At 37.3% G+C, this 22,460-nt stretch overlaps 1 protein-coding gene across 4 annotated transcripts in view; it reads left to right on the top strand.

Annotated features, from left to right (window-relative positions):
• Positions 1-22,460, top strand: part of NFATC3 (nuclear factor of activated T cells 3) — a 186,129-nt gene that overhangs the window by 46,616 nt on the left and 117,053 nt on the right. For all 4 annotated transcript variants that reach the window (XM_078149410.1, XM_020989294.2, XM_020989295.2 and 1 more), the window contains 2 exons: positions 3,055-4,189; positions 17,660-17,822. In XM_078149410.1, the coding sequence (XP_078005536.1) occupies positions 3,055-4,189; positions 17,660-17,822 (1,298 nt within the window). The remainder of the gene's footprint in view (positions 1-3,054; positions 4,190-17,659; positions 17,823-22,460) is intronic.

Genomic DNA, 22,460 nt, shown 5'->3' with positions numbered 1-22,460 from the left:
TTTATTTTATGCATTTAAAAACATTATTTTGAGGAAGGTCCATCCGTAGAGGCTTCACCAGACTGCCTTAGAAGTCCCTGTCACATAAAAAAAAAAGGGTTAAGTACCTCTAACACAGAAGTATATATAAAAATTGTAAAGGGTGATTTCAGGGGGAAGAAGACATTAGCAGATGGGGATCAGAAAAAGCCTCATGTAAAAGGTGACACTTGATCTAGACTTGAAGTAGTATGGAGAGTCTTAAGAGGCATTTTTGAGGAAGAAGTACATTTCGTATTTGGAAGGCAGCCAGCCAATGTAAAAGCATAGAGACAGGAAATAAGAACTGTAAGAAGACCTGTTTGGCCCATAGGGACGATGAGGGAAATAATGTAAAACGAGTCTGGAAAGGTAGGTTGGAACCAGATTGTGAAGGGTTTTTAGCACCATGTAGAAGAATTTATATTTGACTCAAGATATGTTAATGTTGGGGCAGCTAGGTGGCACAGTAGATAGAGCACTGGCCCTGGAGTCAGGAGGACCTGAGTTCAAAAGTGGCCTCAGACACTTGACACTTAACTAGCTGTGTGAACCTGGGCAAGTCACTTAACACTATTGCCTGGCTCCCCCCCCAAAAAAAAAAAAAAGAGAGAGAGAGAGATGATAAGGTGCCATGGAGTTTATTGAGAAGGCAAATATTTCATCTGTGCTTTAGGGAAGTCATCCTCAGCTATGTAGAGAATGTATTCAAATGAGAAGAGACCTGAGGCAAGGAACAAATCAGGAGGTAAATCCAGTCAAGAGGTTGATGGTGGTCTGAATTAGAATGATGGCTCTGTGGATGAGAAGGGGTCAAATTCAAGAGATACTGTAGAGGCAGAAACGATAAGTTTTGACAACTGATTGAGTATGTGAGATGAATGAAAGTGAGGAGTCAGGATGAAACAAATTCGCAAACCTAAGTAGAAGGATTAAAGTTTCCTCAACTCTTCTTCAATTTCCCCCATGAAGTGTTCCTTAAGTGGACCTTTAGTGATCTCTTCTTCTGAACTTCTACAGCATTCAGTGTACAATCTAGCTTTTAATTAATTAGAGACAGTTAAATGTCATAGTAGATGGAATACTAGATTTAGAGTCAAGAAAACCTAAGTTTGAATTCTGCTCCATTCAACAGTCTTAGGTGCATTGTATATGCCGGGAACTGTGCAAATAGATGAGAATATAAGGAAGAGCAAAAACATAGGATTAGGATAAGAATTAGAAAACAGGATTTCAGACATTAGCTATGTGACTCTTAAGACTCACTTTTCACATCTTTAAAATGGGTGCAACTACAATACCTATGGGATTGTTGAGAATCAAATGAGATAACATGTAAAGTACTTCGCAAACTTTAAAGCACTTTACAAATACTATTTACTTCTTATTGCCAAAGGTAGATAGATAATCAAGTTCAACTATATAACTAGTATGAACATAAATACCCTGCCTGTCATGCTGGGAATTTTAAGTGTTGTAAATATTTATGTTATAGAGAAATAAATGGCAGTATCTTTGCCAAGAAAACCCCAAATGGGTTTATGAAGAGTCAGATATGACTGAGATGACTGAACAATAACAACAACGACAAATATTTATTTTAGTGATAAAGCTGATAGTGCCTAGTTCTATTTTAATAATTGTTGAACTTATGGGATGTTTACATAGGAAAGATATCAAGGGGCACTCAATATGGCAGGATTGGCTTGGATTGAATTATTCCAGGAAGGATTTGGACTTTTTATGTGAAGATAGTGCCACTGACACTCCATGACCTTTGAGTTAACTTTGTAGCAGTTGTGATGGGTTTCACTGAACCATGTATATTCTTTCTCTCTCTTTTTTTAAATAACTAGCAAAATGCTGGATGTCATTAAGGGTGCTGAGGAATCATTCTCTCAACCATTTCAGCAAATGTAGATTAAGACTATATCCATTCAGAGGTTTAGCTTGGCCTAAAATTTTTAGCACTGTTCTAGGTTGAGTTAATTGGCCTACATAAACTGTGTTAACCTTATTTTTTTTTTTACAGTTCTATAAATGTTAGAAATATGAGTGTGTGTGCATAATTTAAAAAATCTCTAGCTGACCTAAAATGTTGATTGGGGAGTAGGGTGGTAGGCTGATTTTTTTTTCCTCTCTTAAAAATTTTTTCTTCTATCTTCATTTTTTCCAAATAAACACTTACTTTTTCTTCCTCCTACTTTCTCCCCAGCTGAACAATAAAGAAAAAGAAAACCGCCATTAACAAATATGCATACTCAAATGAAATAATTTACTATATGTCCATGTAGCAATTGGCCACGTCCAAAATATATGCTTTATTCTGCGTTTTTAAGTCCATCACTTTTCTGGAAGTAGGTGGCTAACTTTATCTTCATTACTCTGGAATTGTGATCTGTCATTGCATTACAAGAGTTCTAAAGTCTTTCAAAGTTGTTTCTCTTTAATGCTGATGTCATTTTATAAATTGTTCTCCTATTTCTGTTCATTTCACTCTATATCAGTTTATAAAATTCTTTCCAGTTTTGTCTGAAATTGCCAGTTTTTTTCCATTGCAACAGTCCATTACATTCATGGCATAATAATATTCCACTATGTTCAAACTTCTGCAAAGATTTTTTCTTAGTTACTTCATTGATTTTGTTTGTACAAAACTTGTAAATTTTATGCAATCAGACTTGTCCATTTTATTTTCTGTGAGTATCCCTTCTCAGTTTCTTTCTAAAAGTTTATTGATGACTTTTGTTCTTACATCAGATGATTATCTCCCTCTGTCTTCCTCCAATTCCCTGTGAGTTCTTCCTTGTAACAAAGAAAAATAGTTAAGTACAACCATCTGCTGGGTATAGTGACTGCATCTTTAATTCTGTACAACATTCCATACCTGTAGTCTCCTTTATCTACAGAAAGGAAGTATTCTATTCTTTGGGGACCACAATTGTTGTAACAGTTAATAAGCATTCAGCTTCATTTTTTATGTTCTTCTCATTTACATTATTTGTAGTCATTGTGTTTTTTTTCTTTCCCTGCCAGATACTGAACCAGCTGACTGTGCATCTATTTACATCTTTAATGTAGATCAATCTCCATCAACTGTAAACCAGCCAATTTGTATTCCTCACCATGGATTACAGCCTCACACCTCAGTTTTGTCACCACCTCTTCAGCTGCAAGGTCACAAAAACTATGAAGGAATTTGTGAGATTCCTGAATCTAAGTATAGTCCGCTAGGTGGTCCCAAACCCTTTGAATGCCCTAGTATTCAAATTACATCCATTTCTCCCAACTGTCATCAAGGAATAGATGCTCATGAAGATGAACTGCACACAAATGGCTCAGAAGGTGATTATTTGGAAAGACCTTCTAGGGATCATCTCTATCTTCCTCTTGAACCATCATACAGAGACTCATCCCTTAGTCCAAGCCCAGCCAGCAGCATTTCTTCCAGGAGTTGGTTCTCAGATGCTTCTTCTTGTGAGTCTATCTCTCATGTTTATGATGATGTAGAGTCTGAGCTCAATGAAGCTGCTGCCCGATTTACACTTGGGTCTCCTTTAGCTTCTCCTGGTGGTTCTCCAAGAGGTTGTCCTGGTGATGAATCTTGGCAGCAACAGTATGGATTTGGACACTCATTATCACCTAGACAGTCTCCTTGTCATTCTCCTAGAACTAGTATCACTGATGAAAATTGGCTTAGCCCTAGACCAACATCCAGGCCTTCATCAAGACCTACCTCCCCATGTGGGAAGCGACGACACTCCAGTGCTGAGATTTGTTATGCTGGTTCGCTCTCACCTCATCATTCACCAACCCACTCTCCTGGTCATTCTCCCAGGGGGAGTATAACAGAAGACACATGGCTAAGTACTTCTCTCCATGGTGTGCAAAGCCTGAGTCCTGCACACTTTTCATTTCAGTGCTGTGCAGAGACTGACATCCCTCTAAAAACAAGAAAGACTTCTGAGGATCAAACTGCTACTTTACCAGGAAAAATAGATGTTTGTTCAGATGACCAAGGAAATTTATCACCATCCCTAGAGACTACCATAGATGATAGCCCTGGGTCTCAGCATCCTTTAAAGAAAGATTTGTCTAGTGACCAATTTCTTTCAGTTCCTTCGCACTTTACCTGGAATAAACCAAAGCCTGGCCATACCCCTATATTTCGGTAAGGGAATACAAACAAGTACATTTGATTTTTTCTTAGGAATAAATTAGTTATGTATTACAGGGTTCACTTAATGTAAAATCCAATTAATTTTTTTGTTAAGGTGTTTTGGGGTGGTTTTGATACTTTTTTGGGTAGCCATAATTATAGAATATGTAAATGGCAGACAGATTATACTGTGGCGTGATACATAATGATGTTGGTGATAGGATGTTAGATTGGTGGAGTTCTGATTTCAGCCTTCTACTAGACAGCTCTCTAACCTTTGACAAATGAACATTTGTGACAAACAGTTTATCTTATCAGAACTTAGTGGAAAATCTGTAACTCTTCTCTCTTATTTATACTTCTTTGTCTTTCTCTACCACTTTTCTCCCTCCCCTTCTATTTTTCTTCATTTCTATTTATCTGTTTCCCTTGTCAATTCTTTTCTGCCTTTCCCATTAACTAATTATAATATAGAACTGAAATGTATATTTTAGCATCATGTTCCTTGGAAGTATTTTTTTATACTTTATACTCATGTGTCCCTTGACTAGTATTTTTTTTCTTCATGGCTCAGTGAACCTTGGTTAAAAAAAAAAAGCTTGGGAGGGTAGAATGGCATGGAGTTGGTGTGGGCCTACATGTGAGAAACTTTCAGTGTGCAAAAACACCGCGTACTTTGAAAGATTCCTGGGACTTTGAGTGGTTGAGTCTTTGTCTGTGGTTACACAGCTGGTCTGTGTTTGGAGGAGGGCCCTGAACCCATCTTCTCGACTCTGTTACTTCAGACTTCTCAATTCTGTGCATCTTCTTTTTAAAAAAATATTTCAGATATGGTAGAGAGGTATTATAATCTCCCTTGGTAAACTTCTTTAGTGTTTAATCACTCTGAAAATTAAGAAATTTATTCTATATTATAGTTTATCTTCCTTATCACTTACTTTGTCCTTTTTGGAAATAAAACTGATTTGTGTCAGCCATATAAATTTTCATATGCTTCAGAACAGGTGATAAATCCCCTAGCCTTTTCTCCAGGCTACGGAACTTCGAGTGACATTTCCTTTACTATTAACAATATTCCTGCTTTTTCTAAACTTTATGTCATGCCTCTACCCCAGTTCTTATATTTGTCTCTTATCTACTCCTATAACCACCCTCTTAATCCAATGCCCATCATTTTTCACCCAGACTATTGTAATGACCTCCTACTCAGGATCTCTGCTTCCTTCCCTTCTCTCCCCTTTGTAGCCATTCTCTCTAGAGCTGCCAAAAGAACCTTCTTCAGGCCCTAATGTGTGCGGTCTCTTTCTTTCCCCACCTTGTTGTACTCACAACTCATTCCATTCATCCTTCCTTCAAAAATTTTCAGTGTCTCTGTTGTTGCTAGAATAAAAATATAGATCCCTTCACCATCAGCTTTCTGTCTCTGATTTTGCTTTTCCACTTTAATTCCTGTTAGTCCTCTTCATCCCTTTACATTCCAGCCAATTTGTGCTGTGAGCTGTTCTCTGAACTTAGCAGTCCACTTCTTGCTTTGGAGCCTTCCTTCAGCCATCCTAGAGGCCTCACATGCCTTCACATCATTCAGAAGTTTGATCTTCCTTCAAACTATCCAAATTTCAAATATTCAAACTGCCCCTACTGCCTCCCCACCCCCATCCCCATCCTCCCTGTGATTACGCTTCTTCCTCTTTAATTTGTCCATGTGCGTGTTGTATCCTCCTTGTTGTCAGAGACTGTTGCATTTGGTGTCTCTTGAGTTTCCAGGACCTTGCATAGTTCCTTTCACATTTGCTGAATAGACTTAAAATATATGTGTGTGTATGTGTGTGTGTGTGTGTGTGTGTGTGTGTAATATATGTATATGTGTGTATGTATATATATATTACACTTAAAAAAACTAAACTAAAAAAAGTGGGAGGTGGTAGTTTAATAGGCACTTGATCAGTATTGAGTGTGGCAAATTAATTACCACTTACCTCTTACACATTAATGTATTCTGAATTAAGTATGCCTCAGGAATTCTACCATTCAAGGAACATGGTTCATATGTGGGCAGACATAAAACTTCCTCAAGTCTATTTACCTTCTAGTCTATATGACCTATAAAAAAAGATAACTTATACTTTCTGTGCTTCTAAATCATATACAACAGTTTGCTTGCACAAAATTCTGTTGGTTTCTTCAGAAGAGGAAGGATATTAATATTTATATAGCTCCTTTGTGGTAGGCAAAGTGGTAAATGCTTTTTACAAATATTATCTCATTTGATCCTTGAAACAACCCTGTGAGGTAGGTGCTATTATTACTCTTATTTTTACAGTTGAGGAAACTGAGACTATCAGAGGTTAAATGACTTGCCCAGGCTTATATAGCTAGTGTCTAGGCTGGATTTGAACTTGGCTCTAATTGACCCTAGACCTAGCTCTTTATCGATTGATAATATAATTGTTGTGGTTTATACCACCAATAAATATATCCTTTTCTTGTTTGTGTGATACTAACCCTGTATAATTATGCTGTTTCCTTATGTTCCATATTATTTGGTATAATTTCTAGTTCTTATGGCTTTTCTAGCTGCATCTCTAGTTGTGAGTTTTAGCCATTTTTGGCTCTTTTCTGTCCTACCAATTGATGATGCCCACAGTTTGTTTGGAAAGCATCCATATTTCTTAAAATTCTCCATCTTTTTGTTTCTTAGTCATAGAATATTTAGAGTTGGAAGAGAATTTAGACGTTATCTGGTCCAACATTATGCCCAGTCCCCTTTTTACAACTTCACTGGCAGCTGATTATCCATCCTTTGCTTGAATATCCAGTGATGTGACACTGAATCATATTCACAGCCCATTTACTTCAACTGGGGGCTTTTTTTTCTGGAACCATAACTTTCTTTCTGTGGACACATTTTGTTTTGTTAATATTCTTCATCAAATACTCATATTCAACTAGATCTGTGATCTTATTGAATTGAGAATTCTATTCATTAATGCATATCATAACCTACTCTTGTTTAGTCATCTTGCATACCTCTTGTTCATGTTCTCCCAGAAGGGGTGAGAGTGTACCCAACTTGCTGTGGCATCCTTCTTTGATTTCTTCCTACATCATGAGATTACTCCTGTAACGCTGTGGTCATTCACTTGTCATCTCTCTTGCCATATGACCACCCCTTCTTCTTTTCCTGTCTTATAATTTCTTGGTATACTTTGGAGTCTCATGATTGTTATGGTTGTAGCCTTATTGGCCTCTCCTTTGCTCTCTGTAATAACTGTGGCAGGTAAAAGATGAAATGACAGGAAACAAAGGTTCGAGCTTCCAAGCATAGCAGTGAATGCTAATTGCTTAAGAAATTGGGACCCAGCCGTCCTCACCTTTGGCACTGGACCTTGAATACAGGAGAAGATGGATTTTTATGCATTAAAAACAGTCAAATGAGACCAATTAATTAAAAGGAAATGATTAACCAGGATATAACATTTGGTAATCTGATTTCTAATTGGAGGAAAGATTAAAGACTTTCTGAGTTGGAAAGGGGAGAGTGAACAGGTTCGATTCCTGAAATCAGAAAAAGAGGTGCCCCACTCCCCCGAAGTGACTTCATTTAGTCAAAAGGACATGGAAACAATAACTAATTAACCAATATGTTTCCAGTTTTCTGATAAGTCACATGGGTTACATGGATTGCTTGAGATATATAATTGTAAGAAAATTCATTGCATCAATCTTTGGATCTGATCAGGTTTCTGGTCAGCATAACCTAGGTCCTTAGTTAAGGGTCTCTAAGCAACAGGTAGAGGTAGCCTAGCCATGTGGGGCAGGGTTCAGACAATGCAATAAAATTTTCTCCCAGTTCCTATAATTGAAAGAAGTTTTCTCATAAGACAGAAACTGGACTAGACCCATAATTGAATAGAAAGGGAACTGAGCTAGATCCAGAGTTGAGTCACAAGATGATATCGTTGTGGTTCACTCAATTCCTACAATTCCTTCAGTACTCATATTACCTCTTCAGAGGCAGTGGTATTGTATACTCACTGCTACAGTGCAGCACCACTAAACTTTTGCTTTCATGGGGATCCTTGGTTCAGAAAAATAGTTTTGAAGTTTCCTGAAAGCAGTCCATCCTTCTTTCCTCCTTTTCAACTCTGGGCCCAGTTTATTATCGATCTTTATTATCTGTCGCACACGTACATACTGTTAGACAAGCTTTATAAGAGTGTACAAAAGCATGTTGACATCTGGGCAATAGATATTACAGTCTTCATTGTCTTAAAATAAAGCACACAATTCTTTTTTTTTTTTTTAAATTTTGGAGGCAGTTGGGGTTAAATGACTTGCCCAGGGTCACACAGCTAGTAAATGTCAAGTGTTTGGTCTGAGGTTGGACTTGAACTCAGGTCCTCCTGACTTCAGGGCCAGTGCTCTATTCACTGCGCCACCTACCTGCCCCCACAATTCTTTAGGAACATTCTGACCTGTGTAGAGTAGTATTTCTGCCTCCTGTGATCTGAACATTCAGATGATGTTACCTTCCCCCCCCCACTTAATAGTATTTTATTTTTCCCAATTACATGTAAAGATAGTTTTCAACATTCATTTTTATAAGATTTTGAGTTCCAAATTTTTCTTCCTCCCTTTTTCCCCTTCTCCAAGACAGCAGACAGTTTAATATAGGTTATACGTGTACAATCATGTTAAACATATTTCCACATTAGTCATTTTATGAAAGAATCAGGATAAAAAGGGAGAACCATGAGAAAGAAAAAAACGAAAACAGATGAAAATAGTATGCTTTGATCTGTGTTCAGATTCTGTAGTTCTTTCTCTGGATGTGGATAGCATTTTCCATCATGACTCTTGGAATTGTCTTGGATCATTGTATTGTTGAGAAGTGCTAAGTCTATCATAGTTGATCATTACACAATGTTGCTGTTACTGTGTATAATGTTCTCCTGGTTCTGCTAACTTCACGCAGCATCAGTTCATGTAATTCTTTCTAGGGTTTTCTGAAATCCACCTGCTCGTCATTTTTTATAGAACAAAAGTATTCCATTACATTCATATACCACAACTTGTTCAGCCATTCCCCATTGTTAATGGGCATCCCCTCAATTTCCAATTCTGTGCCACCACAGAAATATTTAATATTTTTGTACATGTGGGTCCTTTTCCCTTTTTTATGATCTCTTTGGGTTACAGCCCTAGGGTCTTTATCATTTATTAGTGTCATTCATTTTTATTCTAATATTCTATTCTTGAAAGTTAAATTCAAAATGCATTTATTGATCACTTGCTGTGTGTAATAAACTATTTAAAGTCACTGTTTCTACCTTTGTCATAGGAAGGTGCATTTGATTATTGCCAGTTTTTAATCCATGCATGAGGAACTGAGGGAGACAGAGTTAAATGACTTGTCTGCAGTCACACAACTAGACAGTATCTGAGGCCAGATTTGAACTGAGGAAAATGAGTCTTCCTGACTCCTAAGCCCAGCGCTCTATCCACTGTACCACCTACCTGCCCTTATGTATTAATTAGTGTCTAGCTCATCACCAACTACAAATTTGTTATCAATTTCTCTTCTTCCTCTTCCTCTTCTTTTTCTTCTCATGGTGCTTTTATTGTTTTATTTATTATTTTATATTTTTCCCAATTACACAAATAATTTTCAACATTTTAAAAAAATGTTGAGTTCCAAGTTTTCTCCCTTCCTTCTCCCTCATTGAGAAGAGCAAGCAGTTTGATACAGGTTATACATGTGCAGTCATGTAAAACATATTTCCATATTAGTCACGTTATGAAAGAAAACAGACCAAAAAAGCAAGTTAAAAATAAAAGTGTGCTTTGATTTCTTTTTTTGTATAAATTTATTCATTTTTAGTTTTCAACATTTACTTCCACAAGATTTTGAATTCCATATTTTCACCCCATCTTGCCCCTCCTCCCACCCCAAGATGGCATGCATTCTGAATACCCCTTCCCCTATCTGCCCTCCCTTCTATCTCTCCCCCCCTTCTCTTATCCCCTTCCCCTTCTATTTTCCTATAGGGCAGCATAGATTTCTGTACCTCATTTCCTGTATTTCTTATTTCCCAGTTGCATGTGGAAACATTTTTTTAAAAACATGTGTTTTTAAAACTTTGGGTTCCAAATTTTCTCCCTTCCTCTCACCCCACCCACCCTCATTGAAAAGGCAAGCAACTCAATACAGGCCATACATGTGCAGTTATACAAAACACTTCCATAGTAGACATGTTGTGAAAAACTAACTCTATTTCCCTTAATCCTATTCTGCCCCCCCCATTTATTCTGTTCTTTCTTTTGACCCTCCTCAGAAGTACTTCCTTCTGATTAACCCTTTCCTAATCTGCCCTTCTCTATCATCCCCTGCTCTCTTGTCCCCTTCCTCCCTATTTTCCTGTAGGGTAAGACAGATTTCCATACCCAATTGAATGTGTATGTTATTCCCTCCTTAAGCCAAATCCTATGAGAATAAGATTCCCTCATTTCCTCTCACCTTCCCCTGTTTCCTCTCCACTGTAAGAACCTTTTCTTGTCTGTTTTATGTGAGATAATGTACCCCATTCTACCTCTCTTTCTTCTCCTAGTATAATCCTCTCTCACCCTTAATTTTATTCTCCAGATATGACCCCTTCATCTTCAACTCACCCTGTGCCCTCTATCTGTCTGTCTGTCTATCTATCTGTCTATCCATATAATTTTTCCCTTCCCACTACCCTGATACTGACAAAGGTCTCATGAGTTATAAATATCATCTGTCCATGCAGGAATATAAACAGTTCAATCTTAATTAAGTCTCTTATGATTTCTCTTTCCTGTTTACCTCTTCATGTTCCACTTGAGTCTTGTATTTGAAAGTCAAATTTTCTATTCAGCTCTGGTCTTTTCATCAAGAATGCTTGAAAGTCCTCTATTTCACTGAATGACCATTTTTTCCCCTGACCGATTATACTCAGTTTTGCTAGGTGATTCTTGGTTGTAATCCTATCTCCTTTGCCCTCTGGAATATTATATTCCATGCCCTGTGGTCCCTTAATGTAGAAGCTGCTAAATCTTGTGTTATCCTGATTGTGTTTCCACAATACTTGAATTGTTTCTTTCTGGCTGCTTGCAATATTTTCTCCTTGACCTGGGAACTCTGGAATTTGGCTACAATATTCCTAGGAGTTTTCCTTTGGGGATCTCTTTCAGGGAGATCTGTGGATTCTTTCAATTTCTATTTTGCCCTCTGGTTCTATATCAGGGCAGTTTTCCTTGATAATTTCTTGAAAGATGATGTCTAGGCTCTTTTTTTGATCATGGCTTTCAGATAGTCCAATAATTTTTAAATTCTCTCTCCTGGATCTATTTTCCAGGTCAGTTGTTTTTCCAATGAGATATTTCACATTGTTTTCTAATTTTTCATTCTTTTGGATTTGTTCTACTGTGTCTTGATTTCTCATAAAGTCACTATCTTCCAATTGCTCTATTCTAATTTTTAAGGAAGTATTTTCTTCAGTAAGCTTTTGGACTTCCTTTTCCATTTGGCCAATTTTTCTTTTTAGGGCATTCTTCTCCTCATTGGCTTTTTGGACCTCTTTTGCCATTTGGGTTAGGCTTTTTTAAGGTGTTATTTTCTTCAGTATTTTTTTGGGTCTCCTTTAGCAAGCTGTTGACTTGTTTTTCATGATTTTCTTGCATCACTTCATTTCTCTTCCCAGTGTTTCCTCTACTTCTCTTACTTGCTTCTCAAAATCCCTTTTGAGCTCTTCCAAGGCCTGGAACAGATTCATATTTTTCTTGGAGGCTTTGGATGTGGGAGCTTTGACTTTGTTGTCTTCTTCTGGTTGTATGTTTTGATCTTCTTTGTCACCAAAGTAAGATAATATAGTCTGACTCTTTTTGCGAGGTTTGCTCATGATCCCAGCCAACTACTTGAGTTTTAAACTCTTTGTTAAGGTAAAAGTCTGCTTCCAATGTGGAGAATGTACTGTCCCAAGCTTTGGGGGTTTGTATAGCTGTTTTCAGAGATACTTCTAGGGACCTGTAAATTTTCAGTTCTTCCAAGGTGGTATGATATGGGGTGAGGTGTTTACTCTTTTCCTGGTCTGTGCTGTGGTCTTTAAGTGACTGGCCACAAGTAGTTTTTTCTCTCTTGGAACTGTGAGGAGGCTTTGCTCTCTACAGCCACTACAAGTTCCACCGTGCCAGTGCTCCTCCTCACCCCAGGACTGCCACCCAGAACTGTGACCCAGATCCAAGCAAGGGCAAAGCAAGAGATTCCTGCCTCAGTACTGGCAAAGAGATCCCTGCAGTCCCCCTCTGATCAGCCACCCGATTCCCCCTCAGTCTGTGGGCCGGAAGCTCAGGACGCAGCCACCAGCCACCACCTCAGTGCCCAGGCTCTGCACTCTGTGCTCTGGAACTGGCTCTGAGCTAGCTCTTCTCTCACCAAAAAAACAGACTTTTCCCACTGACCTTCTAAGTTGTCTTTGGCGTTGGTAGATTGAGGAGTCTGGAGACCGCCACAGCTGCCTGTAATGCGTTCCTCTGAGGCCTGCTCCAGAGTTGCTGTGGCCTGCGTGCCCACGCTGAACTGAGCTTCTCTTCCTGCCCGCCGCCTTATGCCTTTCTGATCAACCATCCAGGCTGTCTTGGGCTGGAAATTTGTTTTACTCTGTCTTTTTGTGGTTCTGCTGCTTTAGAATTTGTTTAGAGCCATTTTTTTTACGGGTATTTGGAGGGGTTTTGGGGAGAGCTCAAGGAAGTCACTGCTTTCACACCGCCATCTTGGCTCCGCCCGTGCTTCGATTTCCATTCAGACTCCATTAGTTCTTTCTCTGGAAATGGATAGCATTTTTTTTATCTTGGATCATTGTATTGCTGAGAATAGCTATGTAATCCTCAGCTGATCATCATATAATATTGCTGTTACTGTGTACAATGTTCTCCTGGTTCTGTTCATTTCAGTTTACATTACTTCATGTAAGTCTTTCCAGGTTTTCTGAGAGCATCCTGCTTTGTTATTTCTTGTGGCACAATAGTATTCCATTGTAATCATATACCACAATTTGCTCTGCCATTCTCCAGGTGTGGGGTGGTACAATTTGCATTTCTCTAATCAGTAGCGATTTAGAGCATTTTTTCCTCTGAAAACTTCCTGTTTATATCTTTTGACCATTTACTGATTTGGGAATGACTTGATTTCTTATGAATTTAACTCATTTCTCTTTATATTTGAGAAATGAGGCCTTTATCTGAGAAATATACTATAAAAATTTTTTCAGTTATGATTACTGTGTATTCCTTCCATCCTATTTTCCTCCATTTATCTTAGTCTCTCTCTTCTTTCACCCTGTCCATACTCAAAAGTGTTTTGCTTCTAACTACTGCCTTCTCCCATTAGCCTTCTCTTTCATCATCTACCCCTCCCCTCCATCTCCTTCCTCTCCTACTTTTCTATAGGGTAAGATAAGATTTCTATGCCCAACTGAGTGTTTATGTTATTTCCTTTTTGAGCTAATTCCAACAAGAGTACGGTTCATGCACTCCTTCCTGTGTTGCCCCATCTTCCACTCCAGTGTAAAAGCTCTTTTGTGTCTTTTTTATGAGATGATTTACTCCATTCCATCTCTCCATTTCCACTTCTCTTAGTGTGTTTCTGTTTCTCAGCCCTTAATTTTATTTTTTAAGATAATCATCCCATCATATTCAACTCATTCTTACTTATGACCTCTGTTCATGCAAATGCCTTCTAATTGCCCCAGTAATGATAAAGTTCTTAGGAGTTACAAACTATCTTACCATATAGGAGGGTAAACAATTTAACCTTATGATTCTCTTTCCTGTTTACCATTTTATGCTTGTCTTGAGTCTTGTATTTGAAGGTAAAAGTTTCTGTTCAGTTCTTGTCTTTTCATTAGGAATGCCTGAAAGTCCTATATTTCAATGAATATCTGTTTTTCTCCCTGAAGGACTATGCTCAGTTTTGCTGGGTAGGTGATTTTTGGTTATAATCTTATCTCCTTTGCACTCTAGAATATCATGTTCCAAGCCCTCTGATCCTTTAATGTAGAAATTGTTAAGTCCTGTGTTATCCTGACTGTAGCTCCATGATATTTAAATTGTTTTTGGTTGCTTGCAGTATTTTCTCCTTGACTTGGGAGCTCTGGAATTTGGCTGTCATTTCCTTCTTTTAGGAGGCGATAGGTAGATTCTTTCAGTTTCTATTTTATCTCTTGTTTTAGAATATCAGGATAGTTTTCCTGAAATTTCTTGAAATGTGATGCCTAGTGCCTTTTTTTGTTCATGGCTTTCAGGTAGTCATATAATTCTAAAATTCTCTCTCCTCGATCTGTTTTCCAGATCAGTTGTTTTTCTCATGAGGCATTTCACATTTTCTTTTATCCTTTCATTTGTTTAATTTTGTTTTATTGTTTCTTGATGTCTCATGGCACCATTAGTTTTAGTTGCTCAATTCTAGTTTTTAAGGAATTATTTTCTTCAATGAACTTTTGTACTTCCTTTTTCATTTGGTCAATTCTGTTTCTTACGGCATTCTTCTCTTCTTTGGATTTTTTTTGCCTCTTTTACCATTTGGCCTGTTATGTTTTTTTTAAGGTGTTATTTCATTCAGTATTTTTTGGTGCCTCTTTTACCAAGCTGTTGGCTCTTTTCATGCTTTTCTTGCATCATTCTTATTTAGTTTTCCAATTTTTTCTCTACTTTAGTTATTTTATTTAAAAAATCCATTTTGGGCTTTTCTAATAATTTTTTTGGGCCTGAGACCAATTCACATTTTTCTTTGAGGCTTTGGATGCAAGCAATTTTGACTTTGTTGTCTTCTGAGTTTGTTTTGGTTTTCCTTGTCGCCATAGTAACTGTCTGTGATCAAGATCTTTTTTTTTTTCTTCTCATTTTTCCCAGCCTATTTCTTGATTTTTAATTTCATATTAAAGTTGCGCTCTGCTTCTGGGGTGGAGGGGTACTTTCCCAAATTTCAGATTTTTTGTTCAGCTGTTTTCAGAGCTAGTTTTGGGAGTCTGTACACTTTCAGTTCTTCTAAAGTTCTATATTCTAAAGTTCTAGCCTGTGCTCTGGTCTGTGAGTGACACAAGCACTCTTTTCTGTCTTGGAACTGTGATCAGGGTTCCTGCTCCCCTGAGGCCACAGGCTCTGGTGTGCTACTGTTCCTTCATACCTTGGAACTACAGATCCTTATATTGTCAGTGCAACAGAATCCTTTCCCTAGTACCAGCAAAGGAACCTTTGTAATCTCCTTCTGACCAGTTGTCCAACCCTCTTACCATCTGTGGGCCGAGAGCTCTGGGCTCCTTTGCTGGCTCTGCCAATCCAGTTGCCCTTAAGGCCTGCTGCTGGTTTGCTGACATGTGTGGTGTAGTCTGCGCTGGACTGCACTTCATTCTAAAACCAGTACAGCAGACATTTCCTGCTGACCTTCTAAGTTGTCTTGGGCTGGAAAGTTATTTCATTCCATCCTTTTGTGGGTTCTTCCACTCTAGAATTTTTTTTGAGGCATTTAAAAGTGACTAGAGGGGAATTTTTGGGAGAGCTCGAGCAAGTCCCTGGATTTTCTCTGCCATCTTGGGTAGCCTCTAGTATAGTTGTTACCCAGTTTCAATGCTGTTTGCCAGATCAACTCTATCATACTTCCCATGGCAGCTGTTCTCTTCTTGGATTGCCTCTACTACCACTGCCCCATTTTCTCTTGGTAGATACCTTGGCTTATACATCACATAAAAAATCTTTTATCCAGTCTCCCTTTGTTTCAGCTACAAAGGATGAGGCAGCCATTCCTGCCAACACCAGCCCTTGCCCTTGTGCTTTTGATCTCATGTACTCCATCATCCTTTTGGAGCTTTGCCTTTTAATAGTTGTCCCCCCTCTAATTTTTAACCTCTCCTATTCCCTGGTTCTTTCTTTGCTGCCTTTGAAAATGCCCAGATCTTCCTTATTCCTAAACTTTCACGTGACTCTACTATCTCTCTAAGCTATAATATCTCTGTTTTCTTTTGTAGCCATATTTCTTTTGTTGTTGTTGTTTTTGTTTTTTGGTGAGGCAGTTGGGGGTTAAGTGACTTGCTCAGGGTCACATAGCTAGTGTAGCTATATTTCTATAGAAAAAGCTATCTGTGTTCACTTCCTGCATTTTTAAATTTTTTTTGAATAGTTCTTATTTTTTCATTTTCTGTTTAATAAACACTTAAAAAAAAGGAGCCTTATTAAATACAACCAAACACAAAAAGAAGATTCTGTATCACACTGTGAGTTATTCTCAGAATAGAGTTGTTATTCAAATTTTTTCCCTCAGCTTTTAATTGGAGGAGAAGTATTTAATTAGGGGGTTTAGATTTCTACAGATGACCATTGAAACTTTTTTTTACATGCACATTAGGGAGCAGAAGGAAGTAATGACCAACAGAACAATTTTGAAAGTAATGTGTAGCATTTATTATACTTTTTAAAGAAAAAAGTAAGTACTATAAAGTGAAGGTTCATGGTTTGATATACATTGATAATTGAAAGATAAAAATGATTTTATAAAAAAGGAGGGAGAAAGCACACATAGCTTTTTCTAGAACTTAGTAGATATGAAGAGGTTGAGGGATGAGAGAGAGAAGAGAGAGGGTAGGCAGGGGAGAGGAAAGGAGAGAAGGGATGGGGAAGGAGGTAAGTGGGGGCAATCTATAGAGAAGTTGTGTTGAAATTGGGATCAAAGATGCACATAGTGTTTGTAACCTCACAACATATTTTAGATTCTTTCCCTTTTCTTCACTAACGCAGCTGCCAACCTATAAACTCCATTGTGTGTATATATGTATAGGTGAAAGGTGGTCTCAAAGTCAGGAAGACCCACCTCAAGTCTTACCTCTGACACATACTAGCTATGTGACTGGGCAAGTCATTTAATCCAGGCACCCCTTTAAGCTTCTAAGTGGCCATCACAAATTTGCATTGGTAGAGAAAGTTTTCTTGCTATTTTTACCAACAAAATTATAGGCTTGGACAGAGAAGGATTTGGGTGGTTTTTTTCTTTCTTTCTTTTTTTTTTTAAAGGCAGTTGGGGTTAAGTGACTTGCCCAGGGTCACACAGCTAGTAAGCGTCGTGTTTGGTCTGAGGCCAGATTTGAACTCAGGTTCTCCTGACTTCAGGGCCGGTGCTCTATCCACTGCGCCACCTAGCTGCCCCTTGGGTGTTATTTTTCAAAAAAAAATTATAGTTCAGAAGCTGTTCAAAGGTCAGAATTGGCTGTTTTCTTCTAATAGTAAAAAAACAGCTGGAAAATGGGAGGGCAACTATAGTTTTTGTTATTTTAAATAAGTGATTTTTGCTTAACAGAGTTTTTATTTTTTAAATACTTTGTTTCTGAGACCAGTTAATTTGAAATGCTGGCATTGGCAAAATAGTTTCTTTCTTTTGGTAATGGTAAAGCAATACTCACCTTTGTGTTTTCTTTGTAGCACATCCTCATTGCCTCCTCTAGACTGGCCTTTACCAACTCATTTTGGACAATGTGAACTGAAAATAGAAGTACAACCTAAAACCCATCACCGAGCCCACTATGAAACTGAAGGGAGCCGTGGGGCAGTAAAAGCATCTACTGGAGGACATCCTGTTGTGAAGGTATCAGGCTTTTGAGGTGTGATTTGGCCAGTGGACAAACCAATTGCGAATCTTGTCTCTTCAGCAATAAAGAATATGTAAATCTCTCTCTCTCCCTCCCTCCCCCCCTTCCCCTCCTCCCCCTTCCCCTCCCCAAAGAGAACTGTTTCAAGAAGGGAGGTATAGTGGCTGAAACATTGCCAGCGTGGCACTGTTAAGTAATACTGAGAGATTTTCCTTTGGGTGGGTAGTCTGCCTCATATCCTCCAGAAAACTTTCTACTGTGGCGACAGTTCCTGTTGCTGGGTCCTTGGGCTCAGGTCTGTGGCTATAGCCAGGGCACTCTTGGGAGAATTGGCCATTTTATACCAGATGCCTCTAGGGTTTTCATGATTTAAATGTTCCAGAATTATACCTGTTGCCTTTCCTTCCATTTTGTACTTTAAGAAAAGGTGGATTTGATATACTTGGAAGTATCAGTTAGTGCTAGTACTTGGGCATTCATCTTCTGCCTTATGGTTGTGCTGGAGCTCTCGCTTTGGCAGTTGGTTCCTCATCTTTCACATGGCTTGGATAGCTCCTTATTTGTCATTAGGTGGAAGGGGGGGGCCAGGCTCAAGTGTTAGATTTCTCCTTTATTATGAAGATCATTAGTTCTGGTCCCAAAGTACAGCACAAGAACTAGAAGCAATATAGTTGTCTCTGAGACCTGGGAAGAAGGATGGTTACATTCTACCAAGCCTCAGCTCCACTCTTCCCTCCTTGATATTTCAGAAATACATTGTAAGACTTGCTTCTTTATGGAGCTTCTAATAACTAAACCAATCATGGTGGAGGTTTGAAAGATGTTTGAATGAGTGCCGACCTGAATGAAGGCAAACAAATTGGCAAGTAAGCTTGAATGTCCTAGACTCTTCTAAGGTTTTTCCTAGGCTTATGGCAAAAGTATTCTTAGATATTTTATACAATTCTCCTAGGGTCATAATTCAGCTGAATTATCATATTCGACTGAATTGAATATTCAAGTTTACAAATTGGTAAAATAAAGTTATGCTTTTTGGTTCTTGGAGTTATGCTCTCTAGCAGACTGAATGTAAGCTTATATTGCCATAACTTCCCTCACTATAGTATTTTGTGTGGTAGGATGGTGCAAGTGTTAAAAATAGAAGTTTTTCATTCTCTGAGGTTCTTTGAATTTTGTATACTTTTGGGTTTTGATACTGTGAGCTAAGGAGAAAAATTTGTTTCTATATAACTTCTTTTATTACAAATATGTATAAGCGTTATTGTTTTAAAGTTAAGGCTTTTTAGGTGAGATGGATGAAGTTTTATTTTCTGTTCAAGTTATTTAGTAATATTGCATTATACCTGTCACTAAGAAACGAATCTAACAAATTTAAAACAGCCTATAAAGCTTATGTTTTTTCAGTAGCTGGTGAAATAAGAAAGTTGTCTGTTTAAAGTGAATATTTATGATTGTAATCCTCAGCGGTGAAAAACATAATTTTTGTCTCTGAGAACAAAATATATTTTCATAGATCATAACTGTATGAAATTGGTTTAGATAGGTTATTATGACAGAATTTTTTTTCTTTTATGTAGAATTGCAAAATCATGCAGTTGAATGAGACCTCACAGACTTATAGTCCATCCATTCCTAAAGAAGTATCCTCTTGTAAAACATCCCATAAATGGTTACAAAGATTTTGTTTGAAGACCTTCAGTGATGAGTAACTCATTTGCTTATGAGGCAATTTTATTTATAATTTATAGATAGCACTTATTTCACTTTTAAGACAGTTTTAATTATTTAAAAAGGTAATACTCTGGAAATGCTTAATTTTTAATATAAGCCTCTTAAATAAAACTACTGAATGATAGTGTGTGGGCAAAGTAAGCAGATACAATGGTGGCTTCTTGATTTATATTGATAATAAGTTTAGGTTGAAGTTTAGGTTTAGGTTTTCATGTTTCCCTGATGCAGGTCAAATTCTTATGAGGTTGTGAGATGTTGATATTTCATTTTGAGCGATTTAATTAATGTTATCTTTGAACCAACCTTAGTAGACATTAATTGGTAGAAGAAACTCATCAACATCGAAATTCTAGATATAACTTCCAGTTGTTGAAGCACTAGTGACAATAAAATTCTTCTGGGTTATCAGATGGAATAGAAAACAGAAGAGAGTAGGAGGTGTGTGTGTGTGTGTGTGTGTGTGTGTGTGTGTGTGTGTGTGTGTGTGTAGCTTAAGTAATCAAGAGTGGGAGAAGGAATGTTGTATCAAAAGATATATTGAAGTGTAGTTTAAAGCAATAGAGCATCATTTTTTCAAATTGTGTTATTAAATACCAAATAAAATGAACATATACAAAATAGAGAAAATGGGGGCAGCTAGGTGGTGCAGTGGATAGAGCTCTGGCCTTGGAGTCAAGAGGACATGAGTTCAAATCCAGTCTCAGACACATGACATTTACTAGCTGTGTGACCTTGGGCAAGTCACTTAACCCTGATTGCCTCACCAAAAAGCAAAAAAAAAAGAGAGAGAGAGAGAAAATGAGGATTATGTGAATCTTATGTACAGCTTTTATTTTAAAGTATATCTTTTAAGGTTATTTTCTTTTAAAAATTATCTTTAGTTCCAGATCTTCTCCCTCCTGCCTCCTTCCCCCTCCCCCAGCCATTAAGAAGGCAAGCAAAACAATGCTCATTGTACATTTGAAGTCATACAGAAAATATTTCCGTATTCGTCCTGTTGCCCAAAAAAAAGGCGATAAAGAAAGTGGAAAAAAATGTATTTTCATCATGAGTCCTTTGCAATTGTCATGGATCATTGTATTGATTAGAGTAACTAAGTCTTTCACAATTGATCATTGTTACAGTGTTGCTGTTACTTTGTACAATGGTCTCCTGGCTCTGCTCACTTCATTCTGCATCAGTTGATGTAAGTCTTCCCAGTTTTTTATGGAATCATCCTCTTCATCATTTCTTACAGCACAGCAATATTCCATCGAAGTTGTATACCACAAATTTTTCAGCCAATCCCAAATTGATGGGCATCCCCTCAATTTCCAATTCTTTGCCACCACAGAAAGAGTTGCTATAAATATTTTTGTACCTATACGTCCTTTTCCTATTTCTTTGGGATACAAACCTAATTGTGTTATTGCTGAGTCAAAGGGTATGTACAGTTTTATCACCCTTTTGGCATAGTTCCAAATTGTTCTCCAGAAGGGTTGGTTAGACAAGTTTACAACTCCACCACCAGTGTTTTTCTCCCATACTCTGCAGCATTTATCATTTTCTTTTTCTGTCATATAAGCCAAACTGATAGGGAAAAGATGATACCACAGATTTATTTTAATTTGTGTTTCCCTGATTGTTAGTGATTTAAAGCATGTTTTCACATGACTATTGATAGCTTTGATTTCTTCTTCTGAAAACTATCTGTTCATATCCTTTAATCATTTATCAATTGTGGGTTGGCTTATATTCTTCTAAATTTGACTCACTTCTCTATATATTTGAGAGATGAAACTTTTATCAAACTTGCTGTAAAAATTTCCCCCAATTTCCTGTTTTCTTTCTAGTTTTGTCTATATTGGTTTCATTTGTGCAAAATCATTTTAATATCACGTAATCAGAATTATCCATTTTATTTCCTTTAATCCTCTCTATATCTTGTTTGGTCATAAACTCTTCTCTTATCCATAGATCTAACAGGTAAAAATTTCCATGCTTCCCTAATTTGCTTGTGATGTTACACTGTGTCTAAGTCATTTACTTATTTTGACCTTATTTTGGTATATGCTATGAGATATTTATCTTTGCCTAGTTTCTGCCAGACTGCCTTCCCAGTAATTTTTAGTCTTTCCAGTCCAGTTTTCCTAGCATTTTTTGTCCAATAGTGAGTTCTTTCCCCCAATAGCTTGAGTCTTTGGGTTTATCAAACACTAGGTTGCTGTGCTCATTTGTTTCTGTGTATTATACTCTATTCCATTGATCAGCCATTCTGTTTCTTTATCCAGTATCAGATTGTTTTGATGTTTACCGCTTTGTAATACAGTTTAAGATCTCGTACTGCTAGGCTGCCTTCCTTCACTTTTTCTCCAATTGATTACCCTAGGTATTCTTGACCTTTTGTTCTTCTAGATGAATTTTGTTATTTTTTTCTAGCACTATAAAATAATTCTTTGGTATTTTGGTATGGCACTTAATAAGTATATTAATTTATATAGTATTGCAATTTTTATTACCTTAGCTTGGCCTGTCAGTGAGCAGCTAGTATTTCTCTAAATTGTTTAGATTTTTATTTGTGTGAAAAGAGTTTTATAATTATTTTTATATAGTTCCTTGGTGTGTCTTGACAGGAAGACTCTCAAATATTTTATATTGTTTGCAGTTATTTTAAATGTAATTTTGCCTTCTATCTCTTCTTGCTGTCTTTTGTGTATATGTATTATATATATGTGTGTATATATATATATATATATATGTTAATTATTTTTGTGGGTTTATTTTATATCCTGCATCTTTGCTAAAATTGTTAATTTTTTTCAGCTAGTTTTTTACTTGTCTTGAGTACTTTAAGTTTACCTTCATATCATCTGCAAAGAGTGATAGTTTTGTTTCCTTGTTATTTATTCGTATTCCTTCAGTTT

The sequence above is a fragment of the Phascolarctos cinereus genome, unplaced genomic scaffold (assembly GCF_003287225.1).
Source record: "Phascolarctos cinereus isolate Bilbo 61053 unplaced genomic scaffold, phaCin_HiC Scaffold_2;HRSCAF=192, whole genome shotgun sequence".
NCBI lineage: Eukaryota > Metazoa > Chordata > Mammalia > Diprotodontia > Phascolarctidae > Phascolarctos > Phascolarctos cinereus.
Note: the sequence above shows the minus strand (reverse complement) of the source record. Positions and strands in the feature narration are given on the sequence as shown.